The sequence below is a fragment of the Lissotriton helveticus genome, chromosome 9 (assembly GCF_964261635.1).
Source record: "Lissotriton helveticus chromosome 9, aLisHel1.1, whole genome shotgun sequence".
In the NCBI taxonomy this organism is placed as follows: Eukaryota; Metazoa; Chordata; class Amphibia; order Caudata; family Salamandridae; genus Lissotriton; species Lissotriton helveticus.
Window position 1 is genome coordinate 588199232 of NC_136070.1, and position 22841 is coordinate 588222072.

Genomic DNA, 22841 nt, shown 5'->3' on the forward strand with positions numbered 1-22841 from the left:
CTGTGGTTTGCCCTAGTTAACAGAACATTATCCACATATAGAGTGAGAAAAGAAAAGTCTCAATGTCTTGAACATTGTTATATAACAGCTACAGAAGAGGAAAAGGGGTCTAAAGCAAAGGGTTTGCCCAAACAATCTTGAATAATCTGATCCATAGAGACTAAGGTGATTCTTGTGGCGTATCGGGATTTTGTGGATGTATTTCATGAAATCGAAGCAAAATGATTACCACTGTATAGACCATATGATTGCAAGGAACTACTAGAGTCACAGTCACATAAACCAGAAACTGTGCCTTAACAGCACCACCATAAACTCTGCGCCTGCTGGAAACGCCAGATAATTCATCATTTGCACCTATTTAGGATGTTGCTGAAGTTCTTTAGCAATTGTTTGAAAGCTGGAATCGAAGAAGGCGGCTGCCGTGACTGATTCTAGGGTTAATGCTCTAAGCTTTCTATTTTCAGTGCAAGCACTGAAGTGCCTTAACACGCGCTCTAAATTTAAGTGTGTTTGTCTTAGTGGAGTGTAATCCAGTTTATGACCTATGGGGCTGGGATCAATACATATTATCTGTCTAGGAGTACCCCCTATTTCATAAATCTAAAAAAAACTATTTTGCAACAGCAGAACACATCTCATCATAGTTTCTCTGATAGTCAATCTATGACTGCAGGTAGAGTTTTATAAATCATAACCGGTGTACACTGATTTTGCCATGTGTCAAATTCTCATATACCACTTTGATTTCCAAAATTAGAGAGAACAAGGGATAATGTGTATAATGTAATATTATCTTCATCATTAGTGAATAGAGAAACAATTACATATAATTAGTGAAACAAGTATATACACATAACAACATCAATCACAGAGACATGTGGATACAATATTATTGATCAAATCAAACAACAGACATTGATAAACATATGTTTTCATTAAATAGTGTTGAACATATAGTGTATTCGTGGACATCAAAAATAATTGCGGTATTAGAGATGGTGTCCTGTAATGTATTGTTGGTTAATGAGGGGTACATATTTTAACCCTCTATTATGTAGTCCAAGTGGTACTAGTTGGCCCTTTCCTTGGGTGGTCGGAGATCTTTAGCTATTAATCAGTGAAGTTCTGATTCACATCACCGTTTTTTGTAAAATAATTTATTCTTTTGTGATTCACGATAACTCTTGGCCACACTAGTGTGTACGCCGACGCGTTTCAACCATCTTGTAGGTCCATATATCTTTTATTGTTGAAGGTCTAATCCTACATTTTTGTGAGGTTTGTAGGTTCTGAAACTGTACTAGTCCTTCTCATTCAATTGTTGAGAAGATTCGGGCTCTGGGACCCTGGGGTAGTCAGGAAGTCATATGTCTGGAAATTATTTACTGGAACTGCTTTGTAGGTGCTGTTCCCCTTACTGGCGCATTCCTTACAGGGGCCATCATCTGTCAGCTCCTCTGTCTCCACCGCTGAAGCGTAAGTCAAGTGTAGTTCTTCAACTGAACTATTCATGGCGCAAGTAGTGTCTCTTCAGCAGGTGCATGCAGTGGAGAACTAATTTAGAGCCTCTCCTTGAATGTAGTTGCAGACGAGAATTGGGAAATATCATCTGCCCCTGTGGAATCTGAAGGAACAGGGTCAGTCTTGAAAGACATGAAGGCCCCAATTATGATGTTGGACACCGTTGCGGAATGGGAACTGTCCAGCCTCATGACTGTGGTTCTGACTGCATAATTTGGATGTGATCGCACACAGTGTGGTCAGAAGCATCCCTCTTTCTATGGGAGCTTGCGTGCTGGGCAGAAAACGCCCACAGCATAGGCTCCCATAGAAGAATTGATGTTTCCTAACGGGAAGCAGCCTTTCCAAACGGAAAACATCCTTTACAACGAAACTTTTAAAACGCACTACCATTACGACGCAACTTTTACAACGCAAACCATTACAACGCATAGCGCTGGGGGGCGCTCTAGGATAGGGAATGTATTTAATATACTATCCAACACCTTCCCTACTATCCACGGGGACTGGAGTTGGAATAGTAAATTAAATAAATCACTATCCAGCGCCTAAAAGCACTATGCGTTGTAATGGTATGCGATGTAAAAAACGCGTTGTAAAGGCATGCGATGTAAAAGTATGCGTTGTAACGTCATACATCCTTTCCAAACATCTCTGCACCATGTGGCAGGCACCTCACAGTGCTTGCCACACGTTGCAGGGATCTTGAGGGGGCACCAGGGCAGTATGCAGAGGCCACGTAGAAATGGGGGCCCTGCTAGGGGCTCCTAAATACACTTTCCGACACCAGTCCATGTCCTAAAGGCCGCTATGGAACTGCTATCGGAAAGTGCCATCATAATCCAGACTGCGGAAACGCCATCCTTAAGGGATTATGAGGCCTTTCTGACTGGCCAATGGGCTCCTGTAGCCCGTCAGAACCTTGTTGGATTCCCCTTCCGGTTTGAAGTCCGACTGCCGTCATTATAGTATGGCGGTCGGACTTTAAACCTACAATGTCGGTGGAGGCCCACTGACCGATATTGTAATTAGGCCCAGAGTGTTCTGGCAGGTGGGTAACCTGGCGTTTTTTAATGACTCATCTTATACAGGGCCTGATGTTATTTCCTCAGATAATTGGTTCACCCATTTTTGGGAGGTTTATAATGGCATCTCCCAGAGAGGTAGCTAAGCCCTGTGGTCTTGTCATCAGGATTAAGAATGTTTAAAAAGCCAACGGTAAATGTTCCACTGGTAAGGGTCCTGAACTTTTTAAGGCAAATATTGGTTTGTGTGCACCCCTTCTTACCAATGCTATAAGGCTGTTGTCGGTTTGGGCCTGCCGAGGTCCTGGTCACATGCTTTCATTGTGCCAGTTTTCAAATAGGGCAACAAAGGGAACACAAAATGCTACTGTCTCATTTCTTTGATTGCCACCACTGCGAAGTTAATGGATAGAACCTTACTGGACCAATTGGAATCCTGGGCCAAGGATAACCCGATTTTCTCTGACTTGCAATATGTTTTTTTTTCGCGAGTGGGCTTAAGTGGGCAAATGCATACATTTTTATCTTTTATTCAATAAATATGCAGTTGTGAAAGGTGGATCCGACTACACTGCATTCATGGATCTTAGCTCTGCCTTCAGCAATGTGAACCTAGGTAAATTATGGAATATCATGACAAATCTGGGTGTGGAGGGCGATATAAACTTTTTAAGACAATTGTTAGCGAGGTGACAGCCAGTGTCAGATACGGCCCAAATGGGGAGTTGAATAAGCACTTTCAAATTTCTTGGGGAGTAAGCCAGGGTTGTGTATTGGCCCCCTTTTTGTTTATTTTGTATATTGATGGGCTTGAAAACGGTTTATTTAATTTTCGCATTGACATACCAAGTGTTAGTAACTGTCCTTTACCTGCCCTGCTTTATGCGGACAATATTGTCCTTATGGCTTGGACCTCACTTGTTCTTCATAGGTTGCTGGATAGATTCACAATGTCTTTGTCGAATCTTGATCTCACCATGAACCAAAGACCAACATTATGGTCTTTGACCCATAAAATGTAAAAACAAGTCTTTTGTTACAAATCAAACCAAGATTATCTCAGTTTCCACTTTCTCCTATGTGGGGATTTTATTTCACGGTTCTTGTGGATGGTCCCCTCTGGACTTCATTATGGCAGGTACATTTGGAAGAAGTATGGAGGCACTTTTCAAATTTGCCTCAGAGTCGTGCAGCAAACCCATTGGAGAACTGATAATGGTTTAGGAATGTAAGTGCCTCTATTGCAGCATATGGTGCCGGATTATGGGGTATGAAGGATTATGACATTATTCAGAAAGTGGAAAATAGATTTCTAAGACCTTTGATGTCAGTCTCTCAGAGTACTTCCACCTCTCTGTGCCATACTAAATTAAGGTTGTACTATATTAATGATATAATCAAACTCCATCCAGCCCTCTTATGGTTCTCTAGCTGGGCTAATACCCAAACTTATTTCACGCGACTAATACTGGAAGATTGCTTGGGCCTGGATAAAGCTAAGAAAAGTCTGTGGTTAGCATATATTAAGGAATTAAGGACCAGTTTGGACATGCAATTAAAAAGTCCTGTGACTATTTATTTTGTGATGACCACCAGCCCTTTGATTGATTCATACCTTGTTTAGATTCCGTACAACTATCATGGGTATTTGCTGACACAATTACGTGTCAACATTGTCCACTTTATGGTCACATTCCTATAGCAGTTTTAGATCATACGACCGTACCTATCTGTCCTTAAAAGCAGTTGATGGCGAGGTCACTAACCAGTTAAAACCTGTCAGTCTTACAAGTTACATAACTCATGCTACTGATTGTGTAGAGTGAACACATGCTTACAATCATCAGTCCACTAATTTAGTAATTTGAGTGTAATCACTCTGTGCCCATTGTGAAGGCAAACATAGTAGGGCCAAGCCTATCTGAACATTTGAAGAACACATTTTCTGAGGTAGTCAGGCATAGTCAGGGTGCCTCTGGAGAGATCCTCAGGGCAGGCCATGCCAGGATTTTGAGACCAGGGCAACTGGCTTCTTAGTCACCCTAGGGAGATTGGGACAGAGTTACCTCTCGGTCTCTTGGTTTAGCTTCTCCAGTCCGAGACTTCCACAGGCAACTGGTAAGTTTCGAGGCTTCTCTAAAGGGCTCACTTTTTGCCAGCTCTTCCAGCTGGTCCAAAAACAAGAGCAATTTCAGAGGCCGGTGCAAACCCAAACTCGCACATACCCACCAACCCTCCTTTTCCTCCCCTGCATCACCTAGAAAGCTGCTTTAGTTTTCCCTTGAGAGATCATGCACAGCTGGTTGGAAGAAGGGTATTGTACTTTCTGCAGGACTGGAAGCCCATGACAGTGGAGCATTGGGTTCCACAAGTTATAGGAAGGGGATAGCCCCATCCTTTCCAAAACTGCTGTTGTAGCTGCACAGAAGGTACCTGTGGTTTGTGGTACGCTGTACTGACTACCAGACTGTAGGGACTAACATTAGCACTCAGGGTTTTCTCCAAGGTGATGGCAGCAGATTTGACACATTTGTGTACGTTGGGAATATCAGATATCCTGTAACATTGATTATTGACTGCCCGAGCACAGCTTGCTGCAGTTGGTAACAGGCCAAAGATTCTCTGCTGCTTGATGTGAGTTTTTCCATCAACCAACCCAAATTGCTCTTAGAGCCCTCTCAGCGCCTCAGGTTCATAGGGCTAGTATCAGTCGCAACATCCCTCTGAGTTTTCTCTCTAAAATGAAGTTTTAACTGGCATTTTCACCTAACTATCATGCCTCTTTAACCATTGGCCTTTTAAATTACTTTCTAAGGTTTTTTTTAATGTAAAGGAAGATATTATTACAATTACAAACTGTAATGTCACTTTAACCTCTCGAATTTTCAGTTAATAAAAAAAAGAAAGTAAGATGTCCATCGTTGTGCGTGGCGTGGTGCTGGGCGCAGGGCCTGGCCTATGGGCAGGCCCAGCACACAACGCCTGCAGGCGCCCAGCCTCCGTGGGCACCCACTGGCTCCTCCCACGCATGGCTCACTATGTCATGTAACAATATAAAGGGTTTCATTTTCATTAATTCAGATGAATTGATTTTGTCAAAGGGTCAGTGGGCCTTTCTGATAGATACATCTGCCGTGTGGATTCCTCACCTTGTGAATATCCCCCTTGCGCCAGCAACGTTCGGAAATTTTCTTCGTAGTACGCCGACGTGGGCGACGTCACAGGAGCACGGCATCGCGCGCGACTCCGTCTGACGTCACCGACCCCATATCAGGCCCACGCCGGCGTGATGACGTCAGTTCCCTTTTTTCCGCGTCTTCGACGCTAACGGTTTTCGGGATCTTACTGCGATACTTAGTATCTTTCTGTTAATTAAACGACACTGTTTCTCTCTTACGACTTGATTCTTCTCCGAAGATGTCGTCGAGGAAAACAGGCTTTAAGCCGTGTAGGTCTTGTGCCCGCACGATGTCCATCACTGACCCACATAAGGACTGTTTGTGGTGTCTTGGTTCGAGTCACGACGTCAAGAACTGCAATTCCTGTTTTAAGATGAATCCGAAGGCACTTCGAGAACGTGAAGCTAAATTACTTTTAGCGAAGGTAAAACAGGATTCTGGACGTTATTCAAGATCGACGTCACGGAGGTCGAAGTCGAAACAAAGGTCTCGATCGAAGTCGGTATCGGCGTCGAGATCCAGAGCGGGTTCGAGATCTGGTGAGGATACGAGATCTAAAGAGAAATCGAAATCCAGGGAAAGATCGAGGTCTAGATCTAAATCGGCTTCCGGTCACGCTTCGAGCTCCTCGAGGAGAAAGCATAAGAGGAGGAAGCACAGTTCGAAACATCATTCAGAGAAGGAATCCTCTGACTCGAAGAGAAGGTCTCATAAACATCGTAAAGACTTTGTCTCTCCTTCTCCTGCTTTATCGAAAGAAGGTTCTCCGGCCCCGGAGCCGGAGCCGGATCCGGATCCGATGTCCTCGGAACATGAAGAGGAAGAAGAAGTGATTCCTCAAGAACCGACTCCAGCGGAGACTCCTGCGGATCCGGAAGGTCAGAGTGAGGGTGTGTCGGGGCGACCTCCATTGGATCCGGTAGGTCTGTACCCTCCCTTTCCTGGTCCTGGACAGGATCCCTCGCATTTTTTAAATGCAATGTTCGGAGTATATTCCAGGGCAATGTACCCCACTGGAGCACCTGTTGGTCCCATGGGTCCATTATCATACAATCTGGGTATTCCTCAGTCGTATGCCCCAGCTCCATTTATGCCATTCATGCCGGCGCCTCTTCCACCATGGCTCGGTACGGCTCCACCGAGGTCTTCGACTCCGCATGCGGCTTCGCCGACTCCGGATCGACCTCGCAGTCGAGATCGAGGTACCACACCTGTTCATGACTCTCGTCCTGCTCCGGCTCCTCGATCGACGTCGGAACCGGCTCCGTCGGAGTCGTTACCGGATCCGTCGACGTCGATTCGATTGGAGTGGTCGAGGCGAAGAGCTCAGCGCCTTCTAGAACAAAAAGATGATGAGAGTTCTGATGTGGAAGAAGGCGAGCTTCCTGATCATGACGATGATTTTGATGAACTTCGGGATGCTAGTGGTCTAGAACTCTCTCCTGAGTGGGTTCTGCCTTCAGCTTCTGATGCTCCATCTAGGGACGTGGCACCCTATCACGTGGTCATTAGGAAGGCTGCTGACCTTCTTAATTTAAAGCTGCCCACAGTGGAGTACAAACCCAACATCCTCACTGAAGTCTTACATTCTCCTTCTTCAATTGTGGAACCTACACTGCCATTTACTGATGCCTTGATGGATCCAATAAAGGAGATTTGAAAGAAGCCCTTATCTGCTCCTGCAGTTTCAAGAGTTATTGCAAGACGCTATAGGGTGGCTCCTGATGACCCTGCATTTCTTTCTACGCATCCATCTCCGGAAAGTCTTGTGGTTCAGGCGGCTTGCTCTAATAGGGCTGCTGGCTCCTTCCCTCAAGTGCCAGCTGACAAAGAGTCTAAAAAATTAGATCTGTCTGCGAAGAAGACTTTCTCTTCTGGGAGCATGGCTCTTAAATCATCAAATGCTACTTGCCTTTTAGGTAGATACGTGCATGCGCTAATGGACTCAGTGAAGCAATTATCATCAAAACTTCCTGAGGATGATAAGAAGAACTTTAATGAGGTTGTCTCTGACACTCAGGCTGCTGCCCGCATGGTCATTCAAAGCGGTATGGACACTGTGGATTCTGTTGCTAGAATTATGGGTTCATCCATTGCGACCAGGAGAGCCGCATGGCTAAAGTCTTCAGATTTCTCTGCGGATGTGCAATCTACATTGCTGGACTTACCCTTTGATGGAACTGGCCTTTTCGGTAAGAAGGCTGATGTAGCCTTGGAAAGGTTTAAGGACAGCCGTGCCACCGCTAGATCTTTGGGTCTGCAGATGAGAGGGTCGACGACTAAAAAGTTCAAAGGATTTGGCAGATCTTCTTTTCGTCCCTTCAAGCAAGGCCAACAACAACAACAGCAACAGCAGCAAAACCCTCTATATAGATCCTATAGAGGTAAACAGAGGGGTCGTGGACGTCAAGTCTCCTCTTCCTCCACTTCCTCCAATAATGCCCAACCCCCACCCGCATCAGCAAAGCAGCCCTAGATCCACCATTCTGGATCATGTAGGGCCAGTAGGGGGTCGGCTTACTCATTTTCTACGAGATTGGGAATCGGTTACATCAGATCTTTGGGTTCTCAATCTCGTAGAGAATGGGTATGCACTTCCTTTTCAGGAATTCCCTCCCAATTACCCTCCTTGCCAAGGTTATTGTTCGGAGGACCACCTGCTTCTCCTGCAGGAGGAAGTCCTGGCACTGTTTCGAAAGGGTGCGATAGAGGTGGTTCCAGAGCAGGAGAGGGGTCAAGGGTGCTACTCCCGGTATTTCTTGATTCCCAAGAAGGATGGCAGGCTTCGGCCTATCCTGGATCTCAGGATTTTGAACCTCTATCTCAAACAGGAGAAGTTCAAAATGCTCACCCTTGCTGAGGTTCTTCTGGCGCTGATGGAAGAAGACTGGATGGTGTCGATCGACTTGCAGGATGCGTATTTTCACATCCCAATCCTGAAGTCGCACAGGAGGTATCTCCGTTTTACGGTGGGATCGCAACACTACCAGTTTGCGGTCCTTCCCTTTGGACTTACTACTGCGCCTCGAGTCTTCACCAAGGTGATGGCAGTGGTGGCTGCGCATCTCAGAAGGTCGGGGATTCCTGTATTCCCTTATCTAGACGACTGGCTGATCAAAGCAGAGTCGCCGGAGATGGTGCTCCATCATCTGCAGGAGACAACTCAGTTGTTACACAGGTTGGGTTTTTCGATAAATGTACCCAAGTCTCACCTGGTGCCCTCCCAGCGCAACCTGTTCATAGGTGCGGTACTGGACACTTCTGTATGTCGTGCATTCCCTCCACCTCAAAGAATTCACGACATTCAGGAGATGATTCCTTTATTCTACAATGGAGCGGTTGTTCCGGTCCTGAAGGTCCTTCGTCTGCTCGGTCTGATGGCTTCTTGCATTCTGTTGGTCAGTCATGCACGCTGGCACATGAGGGCACTCCAGTGGTGCCTCCGCAGGCAGTGGTATCAGCACAACGGAGATCTCAGGGAGTCAGTGAAGATCTCCGGAGAAGCTGCAGCGGATCTGTCTTGGTGGAGCGTGGAAGGCAATCTGTCACAAGGAAAGCCTTTTCAGCTACCTCCATCAGTGGCCACAGTGATTTCGGATGCATCCACTCTCGGGTGGGGTGCTCATCTGGGAGACCTGGAGGTCAAAGGTCTTTGGTCTCCGGAAGAAAGGTTGTTTCACATCAACCTTCTGGAATTGAGGGCGATACGTTTGGCACTCAAGGCCTTCCTCCCTTCCCTTCGCGGTCGTTCTGTTCAAGTCCTAACGGACAACACGACTGCGATGTGGTACATCAACAAGCAGGGAGGAGTAGGGTCGCAGTGTCTCTGCAGAGAGGCTCTGCGTCTCTGGTCCTGGGTTCAGGACCATCAGATTTGTCTGCTGGCAAATCATCTGGCCGGAGTTCTGAACGTTCGTGCAGACAGTCTCAGTCGACAGTTCTCTGCCGACCACGAGTGGAGGCTTCACCCGGAGGTTGTTCACGACATCTTTCGGATGTGGGGGACTCCTCGGGTGGATCTATTCGCCACTCGCGAGAATGCTCACTGCCTTTCGTTCTGCAGTCTCCAGTATCCGATGCAAGGAGCATTGGGGGACGCGTTTCAGCTGAGTTGGGGAGATCAACTCCTTTACGCGTTTCCTCCCATACCTTTGATTCCTCGGGTTCTGAGGAAGATTCGTCAAGACCGGGCCCAAGTCATATTGGTCGCCCCGGATTGGCCAAGAAGGGTGTGGTACTCAGACCTTCTCCGCCTCTCCTCTCACCCGCCGCTCCGTCTCCCTCACAGGGCAGACCTCCTCTCTCAGATGGAGGGGCAGGTTTTACACCCCCACCTCCAGACATTACACCTTCATGCCTGGAGATTGAACGGGGCAACTTGAGTTCTTTTTCTCTCCCTCACGAGGTGGTGGATGTCATTCTTTCTGCCAGGCGTGACACCACTAAGTCCATTTACTCCTATAGGTGGTCAAAATTTGTTTCTTGGTGCAGGGAGAGAGATGTTGACCCTTTGAAGGCTCATTTGTCTAATATTTTACAATTTGCCCTTTATCTGGCGCAGCAAGGTTTGGCTGTGGCCACGGTCAAGGGGTATCTTTCTGCCTTATCGGCATTTCTATGTTTGCCGGATCAGCCATCTCTCTTTAAATCTCCGGTGGTTTTGAGATTCTTGAGGGGTCTCATAAATATGTTCCCTCCTACTCCTTTTGTTGTTCCTCATTGGGATTTGAATCTTGTGCTGACCTTCTTAATGGGTTCTCCCTTCGAGCCCTTGCATAAGTGTCCATTGAGGCTTCTCTCTTTTAAAATGATCTTCCTCGTTGCAATCACCTCGGCAAGGAGGGTAAGTGAGCTTCAAGCTCTAAGTTCCAAACCCCCATTCCTGACCATTCATGCTGAAAGGATGGTTCTCAGGACCAGGGCTGCTTTTCTGCCTAAGGTGGTGACTCCTTTCCATCTTGGGCAGTCCATTACCCTTCCTACTTTCTATCCTCCCCCTCACCCGTCTAAGGAGGAAGAGAGACTGCACCGTCTGGACCCTAAGAGGGCGGTGTCGTTCTATCTGGACAGGACTAAAGACTTCCGGATGGATGACCAGCTGTTTGTTGGTTTTGCTGGCTGCAAGAAGGGCAGAGCGGTGCACAAGCGCACACTTTCCAGGTGGATAATCCTGTGCATCAAGATCTGCTACTCTCTTGCTGGTAAGGACCCTCCTGAGGGTATTAGAGCACATTCTACTAGAGCAAAGTCTGCAACATCTGCTTTGTCTAGGGGTGTACCTGTTGAGGATATTTGCAAGGCCGCGACTTGGGCCTCCCTCCACACTTTCGCAAAGCATTACTGCTTGGATACCGAGGTGAGGAGGGATGGCCACTTCGCGCGCTCTGTCCTCCAAGACTTCCTGGTGTAGCAGAGTGGGCACCCTCCTCCGGGAGTGGGGACTGCTGTGGGAATCTATTCACAAGGTGAGGAATCCACACGGCAGATGTATCTATCAGAAGAACAAGTTACTTACCTTCGGTAACGCTTTTTCTGGTAGATACTATATCTGCCTGTGGATTCCTCACTGACCCACCCGCCTCCCCGTTGTCCACTCTGCTATACCTGTTTTTTCTGTATATATGTTTATACTATTGATTTAGTTCTATGTGTACTGTGTACATTGTATATTTGCATATTTGCTGTCGTTGGTCCGTCCGTGTGCCTCGAAGGCACGGAAAAAAGGGCGGAACTGACGTCATCACGCCGGCATGGGCCTGATATGGGGTCGGTGACGTCAGACGGAGTCGCGCGCGATGCTGTGCTCCTGTGACGTCGCCCACGTCGGCGTACTACGAAGAAAATTTCCGAACGTTGCTGGCGCAAGGGGGATATTCACAAGGTGAGGAATCCACAGGCAGATATAGTATCTACCAGAAAAAGCGTTACCGAAGGTAAGTAACTTGTTCTTTGGCTTTATTAAGGACTCGCAAAAAACACAGTTGATGGACAGAATGTAGAACAATGTCATACATTCACCCCAGTACAAGGATCTGGGCCTAAATCCATCGTTTTCGTTCAGATGCTCCGTCCATCACCACCCCCTTTTGTACCGCTTTTGGCCGCCATAAGTGTGGCAGGGTATGCTCAGACGTGAGTCCCTTGCTCACTTTGCCACTGGATTCAAGCAAGCCGGGCTGAAGACGGCTGTAATGCCAGAAACCGGTCCTCGGAAGCTTGTTTCCGGTCCAGGGAAGGCATGGCTTGGCAGTTCGGGCTGGACTGTTCCCATGAGGCACAGGGTCAGACTGATTTGCATATGGCCCTGTCTAAACTGGGGTGGCAGAGTGGGCTAAAGAACGGTGATGGATTAAACCCAGATCTTTTGACTGGGTGTGAGTGTTTGATTGGTTCAGATGCTCCGTCCATCACCACCCCCTTTTGTACCGCTTTTGGCCGCCATAAGTGTGGCAGGGTATGCTCAGACGTGAGTCCCTTGCTCACTTTGCCACTGGATTCAAGCAAGCCGGGCTGAAGACGGCTGTAATGCCAGAAACCGGTCCTCGGAAGCTTGTATCCGGTCCAGGGAAGGCATGGCTTGGCAGTTCGGGCTGGACTGTTCCCATGAGGCACAGGGTCAGACTGATTTGCATATGGCCCTGTCTGAACTGGGGTGGCAGAGTGGGCTAAAGAACGGTGATGGATTAAACCTAGATCTTTTGACTGGGTGTGAGTGTTTGATTTTTATTTTATTTTTTATTTATTTTGAAAGTTTTATATAGCGCGAACAAGATCTTTGCAGATATCAGAGCGCTTTACAAGGACACGGGGGTGATAGAGTAATACAAAGTAATTTGAGGTAGTTCTGTACAAGGTCCTTAGTTACATAGGTAGGTCAAAAACATGAGGTAGGTCACAGGTGAGGTAGTACACGGTGCATAGTCAAACAGTTGTGGCAATAATATAAAGTACAAAAATAAGGAGCATATACTTGCTTAAGCGTGTTTAAAATTTTTGGAGATAGCATAGAGTTGGGCATAGTTGAGGTGGGTGAGTGCAGGATGTATAGTCCCACAGGTGCGACAGAAGTAGGAAAGTAGGGATCGTTGAGGTGGTGTGGGTAAAGTGTGCAAAGTCAAACGGGTGCGTCAACAATATAACAATATACAAAGTCAAACAGGTGCATCAACAATATAACAATATACAAAGAGTGAGCGTATACAATCAAGTAAGTCGATAATACAAGTAAGTCGATAATACAAGTAATACAATAGACCAGGGGGGTCAGGCAGGTCTTACAGAGCAGATTCATGAGAAATACGGAATAGTAGTTCATGTGTATTTAGCCATGAGGATCGCTTTAACTTCTTTCTTAAAAAGTTTGTTGGAGGAGATGAGCCTGGTTTCAGGAGGGAGTGAGTTCCAGATCCTGGGTGCCATTCCTGAAAAGGAGCGTTTATATGTTTTTTCCTTCCGAAATCTTCGAGGCTTCAGCAGAAGATTGTTTGTGCTTCTAGTAGTTCTAGAGCCACCCGAAATTGTCAGCTTTTGAGTGAGGTAGGCGGGTGAGTTCATGTGTACAGCCTTGTGTGTCATGCAGGCGATTTTCTGGCTTCAAAAGGTAGCCAGTTCAGGGATTTAAAGTCAGGGGAAATATGCGAGTGTTTTTTTGAGCCAGTGATGAGTCTCGCTGCGGCGTTAAGGGACGCTCTTAGGGGTGCCGTTGTAGTTAGGGGTAGCCCGCAGCGGGCGGTGCTACCGTATTCTATGTGCGGGATGACTATAGATTGTACTGCTGTTTGGAAGTCTTTGGCAGGAAGGAAGGGTTTTAGTTTTCTCAAGGTATTGATTTGGAAGTTCGCTCCATTGGTTGCCTTGCTGATGTGCTGCTGCATGTTGAGATTGGCGTCAAGTGATATGCCTAAAGATTTTGCTGAGTCTACGACGATGGGTTGTACATTTAGAGCCGTTAAGTGCTTAAGCCATGTTTGAGCTGTGGAGATTTTAGCGGGAGGTGAGATCAGGAGGAACTCAGTCTTCAGCGCATTGAGTTTGAGGTGATTCTCAGCAAGCCAGGATTGGGTGTTTCTGATCGTGGTGTTCAGAAGCATGATGTCCTTGGGAGATTGTATTTTGAGATAAAGTTGGGTGTCGTCGGCATACATGTGAAAGTGAACATTAGATGTCTGAAGCAAAGTAGTGAGAGGTTCCATAACTAGGTTGAACAGTGTTGGGGAGAGGGAGGATCCTTGAGGTACAGGTACCGGAGAGGACAGCAGGTTGTTACTTTTAAATCTTTGTGACCGGTTGTGTAGAAAGGAGGTGAACCACTTGAGAACAGTCCCAGATATGCCCATTCTTGTGTTTAAGAGTTCGAGTAAGTTCTCATGTTTAACTGTATCGAATGCTGAGGAGAGATCCAGAAGGAGGAGGAGGCAGGTATCGTTTTGATCTAGGATTTGGAGGGCGTCGTCCACTATGTGAGTCATGGCAGTTTCGGTACTGTGCCCTGCTCGGAAGCCTGACTGATGGGCGTTGAGGAGATCAAACTTCTCTATGAGTTTAGTCAGTTGTAGCTGTACGCATTTTTCCAATAGCTTAGCGAGAGTGGGAATATTTGTAATAGGGCGGTAATTGTTTAGATCAGTGGGGTCTGCTGTTGGTTTTTTTAGTAGCGGTGTGACTTGCCAGACTTTGAGGGCGTTGGGGATGGATCCTTGTTGAAGAGAGCTATTGATAATCTTAGTCCAGAGTGGGAGAAGCCAAGGTGAAAAGTCTTTTACAGCGTTAGCAGGAAGGGGGTCAGAGAGGTGATTGGATGGTTTCAAGGTGCTGAGCAATCTGCCAATTTCTTCTTCGGAGTAGGTGCCAAAAGATGACCAAGTAGCATTGTTCTTTGGGTCAGGCACTGCTGTGTGTCGGGGGTTGGAGTACAGGATAGCGTCATTGAGGAGATCGCTTCTTATTTTCTCAGTTTTTTGGATAAAGAAGGCAGAGAAGTCTACGCAGGAAGGTGTAACGCCCATGGTGCTGAGTGTCTGGGGTTGCTCTTTGGATTGTGTTCTGATTAACTCAAACAATTTTCTTGGGCGGTTTTTTGCTTGGGCGAGCTGGAGGCTGAAGAAATCTCTTTTTGAGCGTTTTATTTTCCTGAAGTAGGCGTTTCTATGTTTCTTTAGACTTTTTAGGTGCACTGCAGAAGGGGCTGACCTCCAAGTGCGCTCTGCCATTCGCATGGCCCGTCTATCCTCATTGAGGCTCCCGTCAAAACCATGGGTTGGAAATCTTCTTGGACGAAACTCTTTTCAGTTGCATGGGCGCCGCCTCATTGATTATTGTGGTCATAGTATTGAGATAGTGGTCAGTCAGAAGTTGAACGTCCGTAGCGCCGGACGGGGGAAGTAGGAGATTGCAGCTGTTAGGCGGTAAGGCGTTTGGGTTGAGTTTCTTCAAGTCTCTTTTCCACGCTTTGTGCTTAGAGGGTTGAACTGGGTTAATTTTAATTTTTTCATTGATGAGGAAGGAGACAATATGATGATCTGACCAGTCACAAGGTTGGATTGACTCAAGTTGAATAGCGCCCTCTTTGGAGATGATAAGGTCAAGGATAGAACCTCTCTCATGGGTCGGGCTATTGCATATTTGGTTGAGATCAAGTGCGTTGAGAAAGCTTTTGAGGCTGTTTACCACTGTGTCACTGCTGTCATTCCAGTGGAGATTATAGTCGCCAAGGAAAATTTGGGTGTGCTGCCGTCCTGAGTTGGCTGATATTGTATCCATGATTTGTTGGACGAAGGAGAGCTTGTCCCCAGGTGGGTGGTATATAATGTGTAGTGAGCATACCGGTTTGCTTTCGCTGATGACATCAAGGCAGAGGTATTCACAGGAAGTAAGAGAGGGGGCGGACACTTTAGAGACTGAGAGGTTGCTTCTGTAGATACAGGCAATTCCACCGCCTGTCTTTTTGGCCCTGTCAAGTCTAATGATACAGTAGTTGGGGGGACTAGGATATCCAGGATAGGTGTCGAGGAATCAGACAGCCATGTTTCAGTCAGAATGGCTAGATCCGGTTCCAGGGACATGATGAGGTCGGCGACCTCCGTGGAATGTCTTTGGGCCGATCTGCAGTTGAGAAGTATGCATTTAAGGCTAGGGGAGCAAAGGGTGGAGGACGATTCTATAGTGAGGGGAACATTAGTGAGGTTGTTGGGGACGGCGCCTCTGTTGTTATCCTTTTGGTGCCTGAGGGGGTTAGAGATAATCGTTGGGATGAACATGTGGTTGGTGGCTAGTGGATTTTGGGGAGCCGGGACGTAAGAGTGGAGAAGGGTGTGTACGTCCTGGTCTGAGATCGTGTTGGACCCATGATTGGTTCAGATGCTCCGTCCATCACCACCCCCTTTTGTACCGCTTTTGGCTGCCATAAGTGTGGGAGGGTATGCTCAGACGTGAGTCCCTTGCTCACTTTGCCACTGGATTCAAGCAAGCCGGGCTGAAGACGGCTGTAATGTCAGAAACCGGTCCTCGGAAGCTTGTTTCCGGTCCAGGGAAGGCATGGCTTGGCAGTTCGGGCTGGACTGTTCCCATGAGGCACAGGGTCAGACTGATTTGCATATGGCCCTGTCTGAACTGGGGTGGCAGAGTGGGCTAAAGAACGGTGATGGATTAAACCCAGATCTTTTGACTGGGTGTGAGTGTTTGATTGGTTCAGATGCTCCGTCCATCACCACCCCCTTTTGTACCGTTTATTAAGGACTCAGCGCATCATTATATATAAAAAAGATCTATTGGATTTGTCAAAAAATCACCAGTAACTATAATGAAATTTACATTTCATAAATTGATGCATTGCAATGTCTAATAGTATTGATTTTCCCAACATATTTTCAATAAAGTATTTTTGAGGAAAAAGCCATTAAACAGGCCTTTAGCAGCTCTAGAACCAACCACAGAGGTTCCTGCACTCCAACTGAAGAGCATACAGCTCCAGCTTGGATATAAATATGGGAAGCTGTCCAAGGGTCATGTATTCAATGACCCAGACACAGGAGACTTACTGTGGTTTTTATAATGTTGCTGGGGGTCTGTTGTGCTCCAAGCATCCCTCCAGAACATTATGAAAATGCTTAGTGGTGCAGCTGCTCCTTCTAGGGGCAGAACCAAGAACCAAAACTTTTATTAGAAAGCCCTCGCAGTAAATAATAATGAGCATCTCCTGCTGCTCATTTATTATTCTTTTTATATTTATTTTTTGGAAGCCCATATGCAATTATAGGCCTGTTGTGGGAGGCCCAAGGCCCCCACGGCTCTGTTGGCTTCCCAGCCAGTGCCGTGGGAGCCAGCTACTTTGTCATAGTGGGTTATCCCTTGCCCACCCGAGGCACCCACAATGTAGCCTTCATTGGGGCCGTGGGAGGAGCCCCAAAGCCTGTGTGGTCCCTTATTGGACCCATAAGGAGTGGGCATTTTTTTGTACTTTGGGTGCCCTTGTGCCCACTTGTGGCACCCACAATTTAGCCTTTGTTGGGGGCCGCGATGGGAACCGCAAGGGCTCTGTGGCACCATCGGGCTCCCGAACCAGCATCCATTGTGGTGCTGGTGAGAGCCGGCTTTCTTAGCTTCCTCCAACCTGTGCAGGCCAGGCAGGAGCAAAATTGTGTTCCCTGCCTGCCTGGGTGAGTGCAGGCAGCGAATAACGTTTATCTTCCCTGCCTGCAGTCTTGCCTACCCTCTTCTGGGCAGGAATGGTCCCGGGAGATGCGATCCCCGGCAGCAGTATTTTGGCCACGTGGAATGGAGACCCCGGGACTGATCTGTGGCTCAGGGAGGGTGACCCTTATACCTCTCCCCTGAAGACAAAAAATATTGTGCCCCCAGGGATGGGGTCCCCTGGTCCTCTAGGAGGTTTGAGATGGGGGATGAATGCCAATTCCCCTAAAATTCAAACTTGCCCTGAGGGATGGGGTCCTGGAGCCTCCTTAAGGCTTGGGGGGGTTGGGGCGCACGCCCTCCACCCCAAAAAAATGAATTGGCCCTTGAGGATGGTGCCCCACGGGTCCTACAAAGGTTTGTGGGGGGGGCGCATGTGCCTCCTGCCCTATATAATAATGACTTGAAGTGGAAGGGGTTTACTTACATTAAATAGACTTATCATGCATGGGAAAGGCATGCATGGTAAAAGCTTGTGTGGCAAATGCATGAATTATAAGGCAATTTTTGTAATGTCATACATCAAGTTGTATGGGGTACTGCTGTTGTATCTATTCAAGATGTGAGGAATTTGCATGTGGAAGAATCGATCAGAAGAAAAAGTTACTTACCTCCCATACTCATCAGTACTGCCCTCCTCCGTTTTGAAGGATGTTTGTAGGCATCTGAGGATTAATACGATTCCAATTTAGTCCAGAAGCAGTGCATATTCACTGGTGATTTAAGCTGACCTGCTCTCTGCATCAAAGGATTTGAAAAAAGGATGAGGAACTGAGACAAGAGCGCCAGAGTGGTGCTATATGGCTCCAGAAACATCACTTCCGCGTGGCAGATGGCGTCGAGAGGGAGCTGAGTTCACCTACCAGCAAAGGAATGCTGTAGCAAAATTTCCAGATTCAGTCTGCCACCTCGAGCTATTCAGGAGATGAGGCATCTGCAGGTAAATAGAGTATCCAGTAGAACGATCATTACAGAAGGTAAGCAACTTTTTCTTTTATGAAGTGCAGTGTGGCAGGTGGTACGGTAAGCCTAATGCCATGGGAGGCATACACATGCTGTTGTGCGGGTGTTCATGTGTTTTGTGTGTGTGTATGCACCATAGTATTATGTTGTCAAGAGCATATTTAGATCCCTGACAATTCTATAATTGGGTCTCGTCTCTGTAGAGCCATGCATGTTAGATTCTTTAAAATAGAAATGTTATTTTAGATATCAAATTGGGGAAGATATGAGATGATTGTGGAGAAGTGTGGCTCACTGGTTAGAGGCGGCAGACCCGTAAGCAGAGAACGGCCCGGGACCAGGGTTCGATTCCCGACGCGGCAGGGTCGTGGACCAGGGTCAGCGGACTCGATAATTCTCGCCTCGGTGCCTACTCTAGTCAGAAACCACACTCGGCAACTCTGGGCATCAGCTTGCCTCATCTTCACAACGGCCCCCCCAGACCGCCGGGGATGCTTGGTCGCACCTTAGAGATACCCATTAGGGACCATCTCTCAGGGTGAGCCAGGACGGGTTCCCCAGCGGTCGAAGCGTGGAGATACTCCTCCGGGAGTCGATTCCTAGCGCTATATAAACCCGCAATTAAATTAAATTGTACCACTGCATTGTTTGAGCAGATGGAGACAGGTATACTTCAGAAGCGGATCCAAAGGGCTCCTCTTTGCCCCTATATGGGACCAGTGATCACCAGTATATTGGACTGGACAGCTAAAAGTCCCCCTAAGCGTTAGGTAACATCAGTAGCCCCAAGAAAGTAAAAGAAGACTAGGAGAATTATAAGCAAGAATTGCTTAGGGTGCAGTGGTGGGAGGTTTGGTTGTGGTGGACACCCCATCGTCATTCACTACTAAGTGAACTGCCTGACTTAGAATTCACTGCTGCTAAATATCTTTATTTCTAGCACCAACTTCTGAGAAATGATAACCTATCCCTTTTGTGAATGGTTGTAAGCTTACAGGAGTGGACTCCTGCTTTGTAGACTACCCGCCCCCATAAAGAGCCCACTCTGTTACGCTCTTCCCGGCTGCTGCAATCTCCCTCTGTCACTTTTCCCCTCTGAATAGCGCCAGGAAGCCCCATTGTGTGGTAGCTGACACGATCTAGTAGTGCTATTCATCCATTCAGTAGGCCGTATGGGTGAAGAGCTAAATGACTGGGTGGGAGCAGTCGGTGATACGACAGTGCAATAGTACTCTGTCCTAACAGCTGATTAGAGATTGTTTACACTTGCACGAGGCCATTTCTGTATTGTGGGTAGAGGTAGTGTAGCACTCAAAGCAAGCTCTGCTGACACAGTTAAACATTTACTGGCCATAATGCTTAATAGCTGAAAAGTAATGGAATGGAATAGGTATAAAGGCGTCTGCCTCTCAGTGAAGAACAGAACTGTGGAGCTGGCTGCTCCTCTTAATGCTCGCCATTGATAGACTAGTAACATCTTCAGTCCTCTGTTGTGTTATATAGTATTGTTGAGAACTGACACTGGTGTTATATGTAGCAAACTAATTGCCAATACTTGTACTTCATGCATTGCTTTATTTTGTGAATAAAAATGCTAAAAAGAAGTTCACAACTTGCAAAATGTATATTATTCTGTGTACTTATATGAGATATTTAATTTCTTTTAGAAATGAAAACGTATTTCCAAGCTGCATCAAAACCGACACTACAAAGGTGAAAGGATATGAAAGGAAGAGTAACTACATGGTATATTTCTCAGATAAGAGCTGATCAATTTTATTTGTTGTTGCACATTTTTCAGAATATGAACTTTACAAAACAGCTTGAATTTTACCTTTGTATTCACGATAACATGTCTGAAAGGAGGGCCTGCTATGTGATGATAGAACCAAACAAACCAAAACTTTTCAGTGTAACAGGGTTCTCTTTAAACATTCTGAAAGTGTAATATTCAAAATATTTTGGAAAACATTCTTTATAGCAAGGACAATTTATACCATAACGTAGTGAACTTTTTTATAAGTCACATTATAGAACATCCTATGTACTTACTTCCTTTTCTTCACAGTTAACACTACTATGTCCATTTATAATTTATGTACTGTGTTCTTTTGTGTTTCAAAATACTGCAAAAACGAGATTGCAGATGTCGTATAGTTTCCACCCTATGGTAGGAGCCGCGCGTTTGTGGATCGCATAAACATTGGGATGGTGCCAGACTGATTCTGTGCACCCCCTCAGGATACGTTGTCCTGTAGACCAGCTAGCTCACAGTGCCACCATAAGCCCCCTCAACCTAGTCTGGCAGCAAATAGTTCTGGCAACCACTGAACATGACAACCTTGGTCCCCCAGTAAGCACAGTAACAGATCTAGAACACTTTTGCTCAGTCGCTCGTGCTTTAGTACTCACACAGAAATTTACAAGGGATACACAGAGGGACGTTTTCAATATTTATTGTACCTGAACCAGCATGATTCTTGTATAAAATATATGTGCTGCAATGATCAGTAGACTGAAGCAAATTAAATTATTAGAAGCACCAGAACAGTGAACAGAATAAAAAAATTCCACCATGGTAGTAAAACAATATATATATATGCAGGCATAAAAACTAATATAGAGAATTGATCGTACTCCGACTATGCAGTCCCTAACCTTAATGTCTAGGGCGAGTGTGTGTATGCAAGGCGAAGATATGCCTGCATATATACATTGTTTTACCACCATGGGGGATTTTTTTTTATTCTGTTCTGGTGCCTCTAATAACTTTCATTTGCTCCTGTCTATCATTACACATCAATTTTCTCTCGACTCCAGGAAAGCGTGTTTATCCAGGGCCAGAGAAAAACCTCTATTAAAACATTAGTGTGAATGGGGAGGCCATCAAACCTGTTTTAACAGCCGTGGTATCTAATACCACCATAGTGACATGCATTATAGGTCACAGATATTGCCCCCAGCTTCTGTGAGAGTATAGAAGTCATGTTACTTCCTAAAGGGAAACACCCACTATTAGAAGATCAATTCAGCACTATTATTTGTTGCTGTTTTCCCCCATTTTAACAGACACAGCAGCACTGCTGCTTGGCAGTAGGTTTAGATGTGAGGAATTGCCTTGCACCCATTTGTAAGTGTGTTTTGCTGCTATCCTCTGGGTTTTATTCATCCATATATAATTATTTATTATGGACTTTGTTTGTATTAGGGTGAACTGCCATCTACCAACCAGCTCATGCCCCCTCGGCGCTAAGTAAAGCAAAGCTGTGCGCTGCACTGCTTTTGCTGAACATGTGGGATACTTACTTGCGCAACACCAGTATTACACAGATAACATGATCTGGGAATGTTAATATTGTGGCTGGGTAGTGCCACTTTTGTGAACCTCACCCAGCCCACATTACTTATCGCTACACCCACTTACATCTACCATGCAGTAAAGTTAATTATGGCAGGAATATACGTCTATGTCTAATCACCACTCCAAATTTCTAAATCTTTGCATACACATTATTCCTGCTATGCGTGCTGCACTAAGCAGCACACATGCAAAGTGCATAGTCCGTTGTTGCATAGTAATGTGCAAGACCATGCAGGACTCACTGAGACACCCTTGTGCTATGTTACAAAGCTGCGTCTGTGGGGCACAGCCGCACATGACTCCGCAGGAGGTAGGGAGAGGGGAGGAGAGTGGAATTGTCATGAACCTATGGCACTCTCCAGTTCCCTCTTCCTCACCCGGCCTAGTGCAGCTTTTGATGCAGATGCTCTGCACTGCTTACTAATGATGTGAATCTGGCCCGTCCTGTCATGATGATGTTCAAATTGCTAATAGGTGTCTGCCATCACTAAAAAAATGCCCAAGGCAAGCCAGAAGAGGAACACCATTGCGGTTGGACCAACAACATGCGCCATCTTCGATGCAGAGGAGTTGGGGGTGCTATTTCATTCCATCCTATACTACATGCCCAGCATGCTTAAGGAAGGTGGCCGTGTGGGTCAACGCTATCCACTTAATGAGAGAAAGGAGAGATGGTGCTCGGTTGCCCAACCAGTGACTGAGGTCAAGCATCAGTGAGCTGACATCGTGGCTAGGGAGTAGGATGTGTTCCACCACATTGGAATTGAGGTCAATGGACCTGTTGGTGAGTCAACTTATGAAGTTGTCAGGGTGTGCATAATGTGAGTTGGTGCTGTGTATGCATGAAGGAAGTAAGGCACATCCTTGTTGTCACCAAATCTGGCCCCTTCTGTGTCTGTCATTACACTTCTGCCCATATGTCCACCACAGCGCTGGTATGCAGTGCAGCTGCCTGTCAAGGTTGCTGCAGTGCTTTGCATGATGTATATTGTGCTGGGGAGCACATGCCCAATGGAGATATGACTCTCTCTCCATCACACAACCTTGCAATCCTGTGTGCCATAGGGCATGTGTGTGTGTGTTGACACCTCAGACTTTATG

The 22841-nt window shown here is 46.5% G+C and overlaps 1 protein-coding gene across 8 annotated transcripts in view; it reads left to right on the plus strand.

Moving 5' to 3' along the window:
• The window catches only part of MAJIN (membrane anchored junction protein), an 801090-nt gene that overhangs the window by 450941 nt on the left and 327308 nt on the right, over positions 1 to 22841 (plus strand). For 7 of the 8 annotated variants that reach the window (XM_078660571.1, XM_078660573.1, XM_078660568.1 and 4 more), the window contains one exon: positions 20047 to 20125. In XM_078660571.1, coding sequence (XP_078516697.1) covers positions 20047 to 20125 — 79 coding nt within the window. The remainder of the gene's footprint in view (positions 1 to 20046; positions 20126 to 22841) is intronic. The other variant, XM_078660570.1, reaches the window with a different exon arrangement.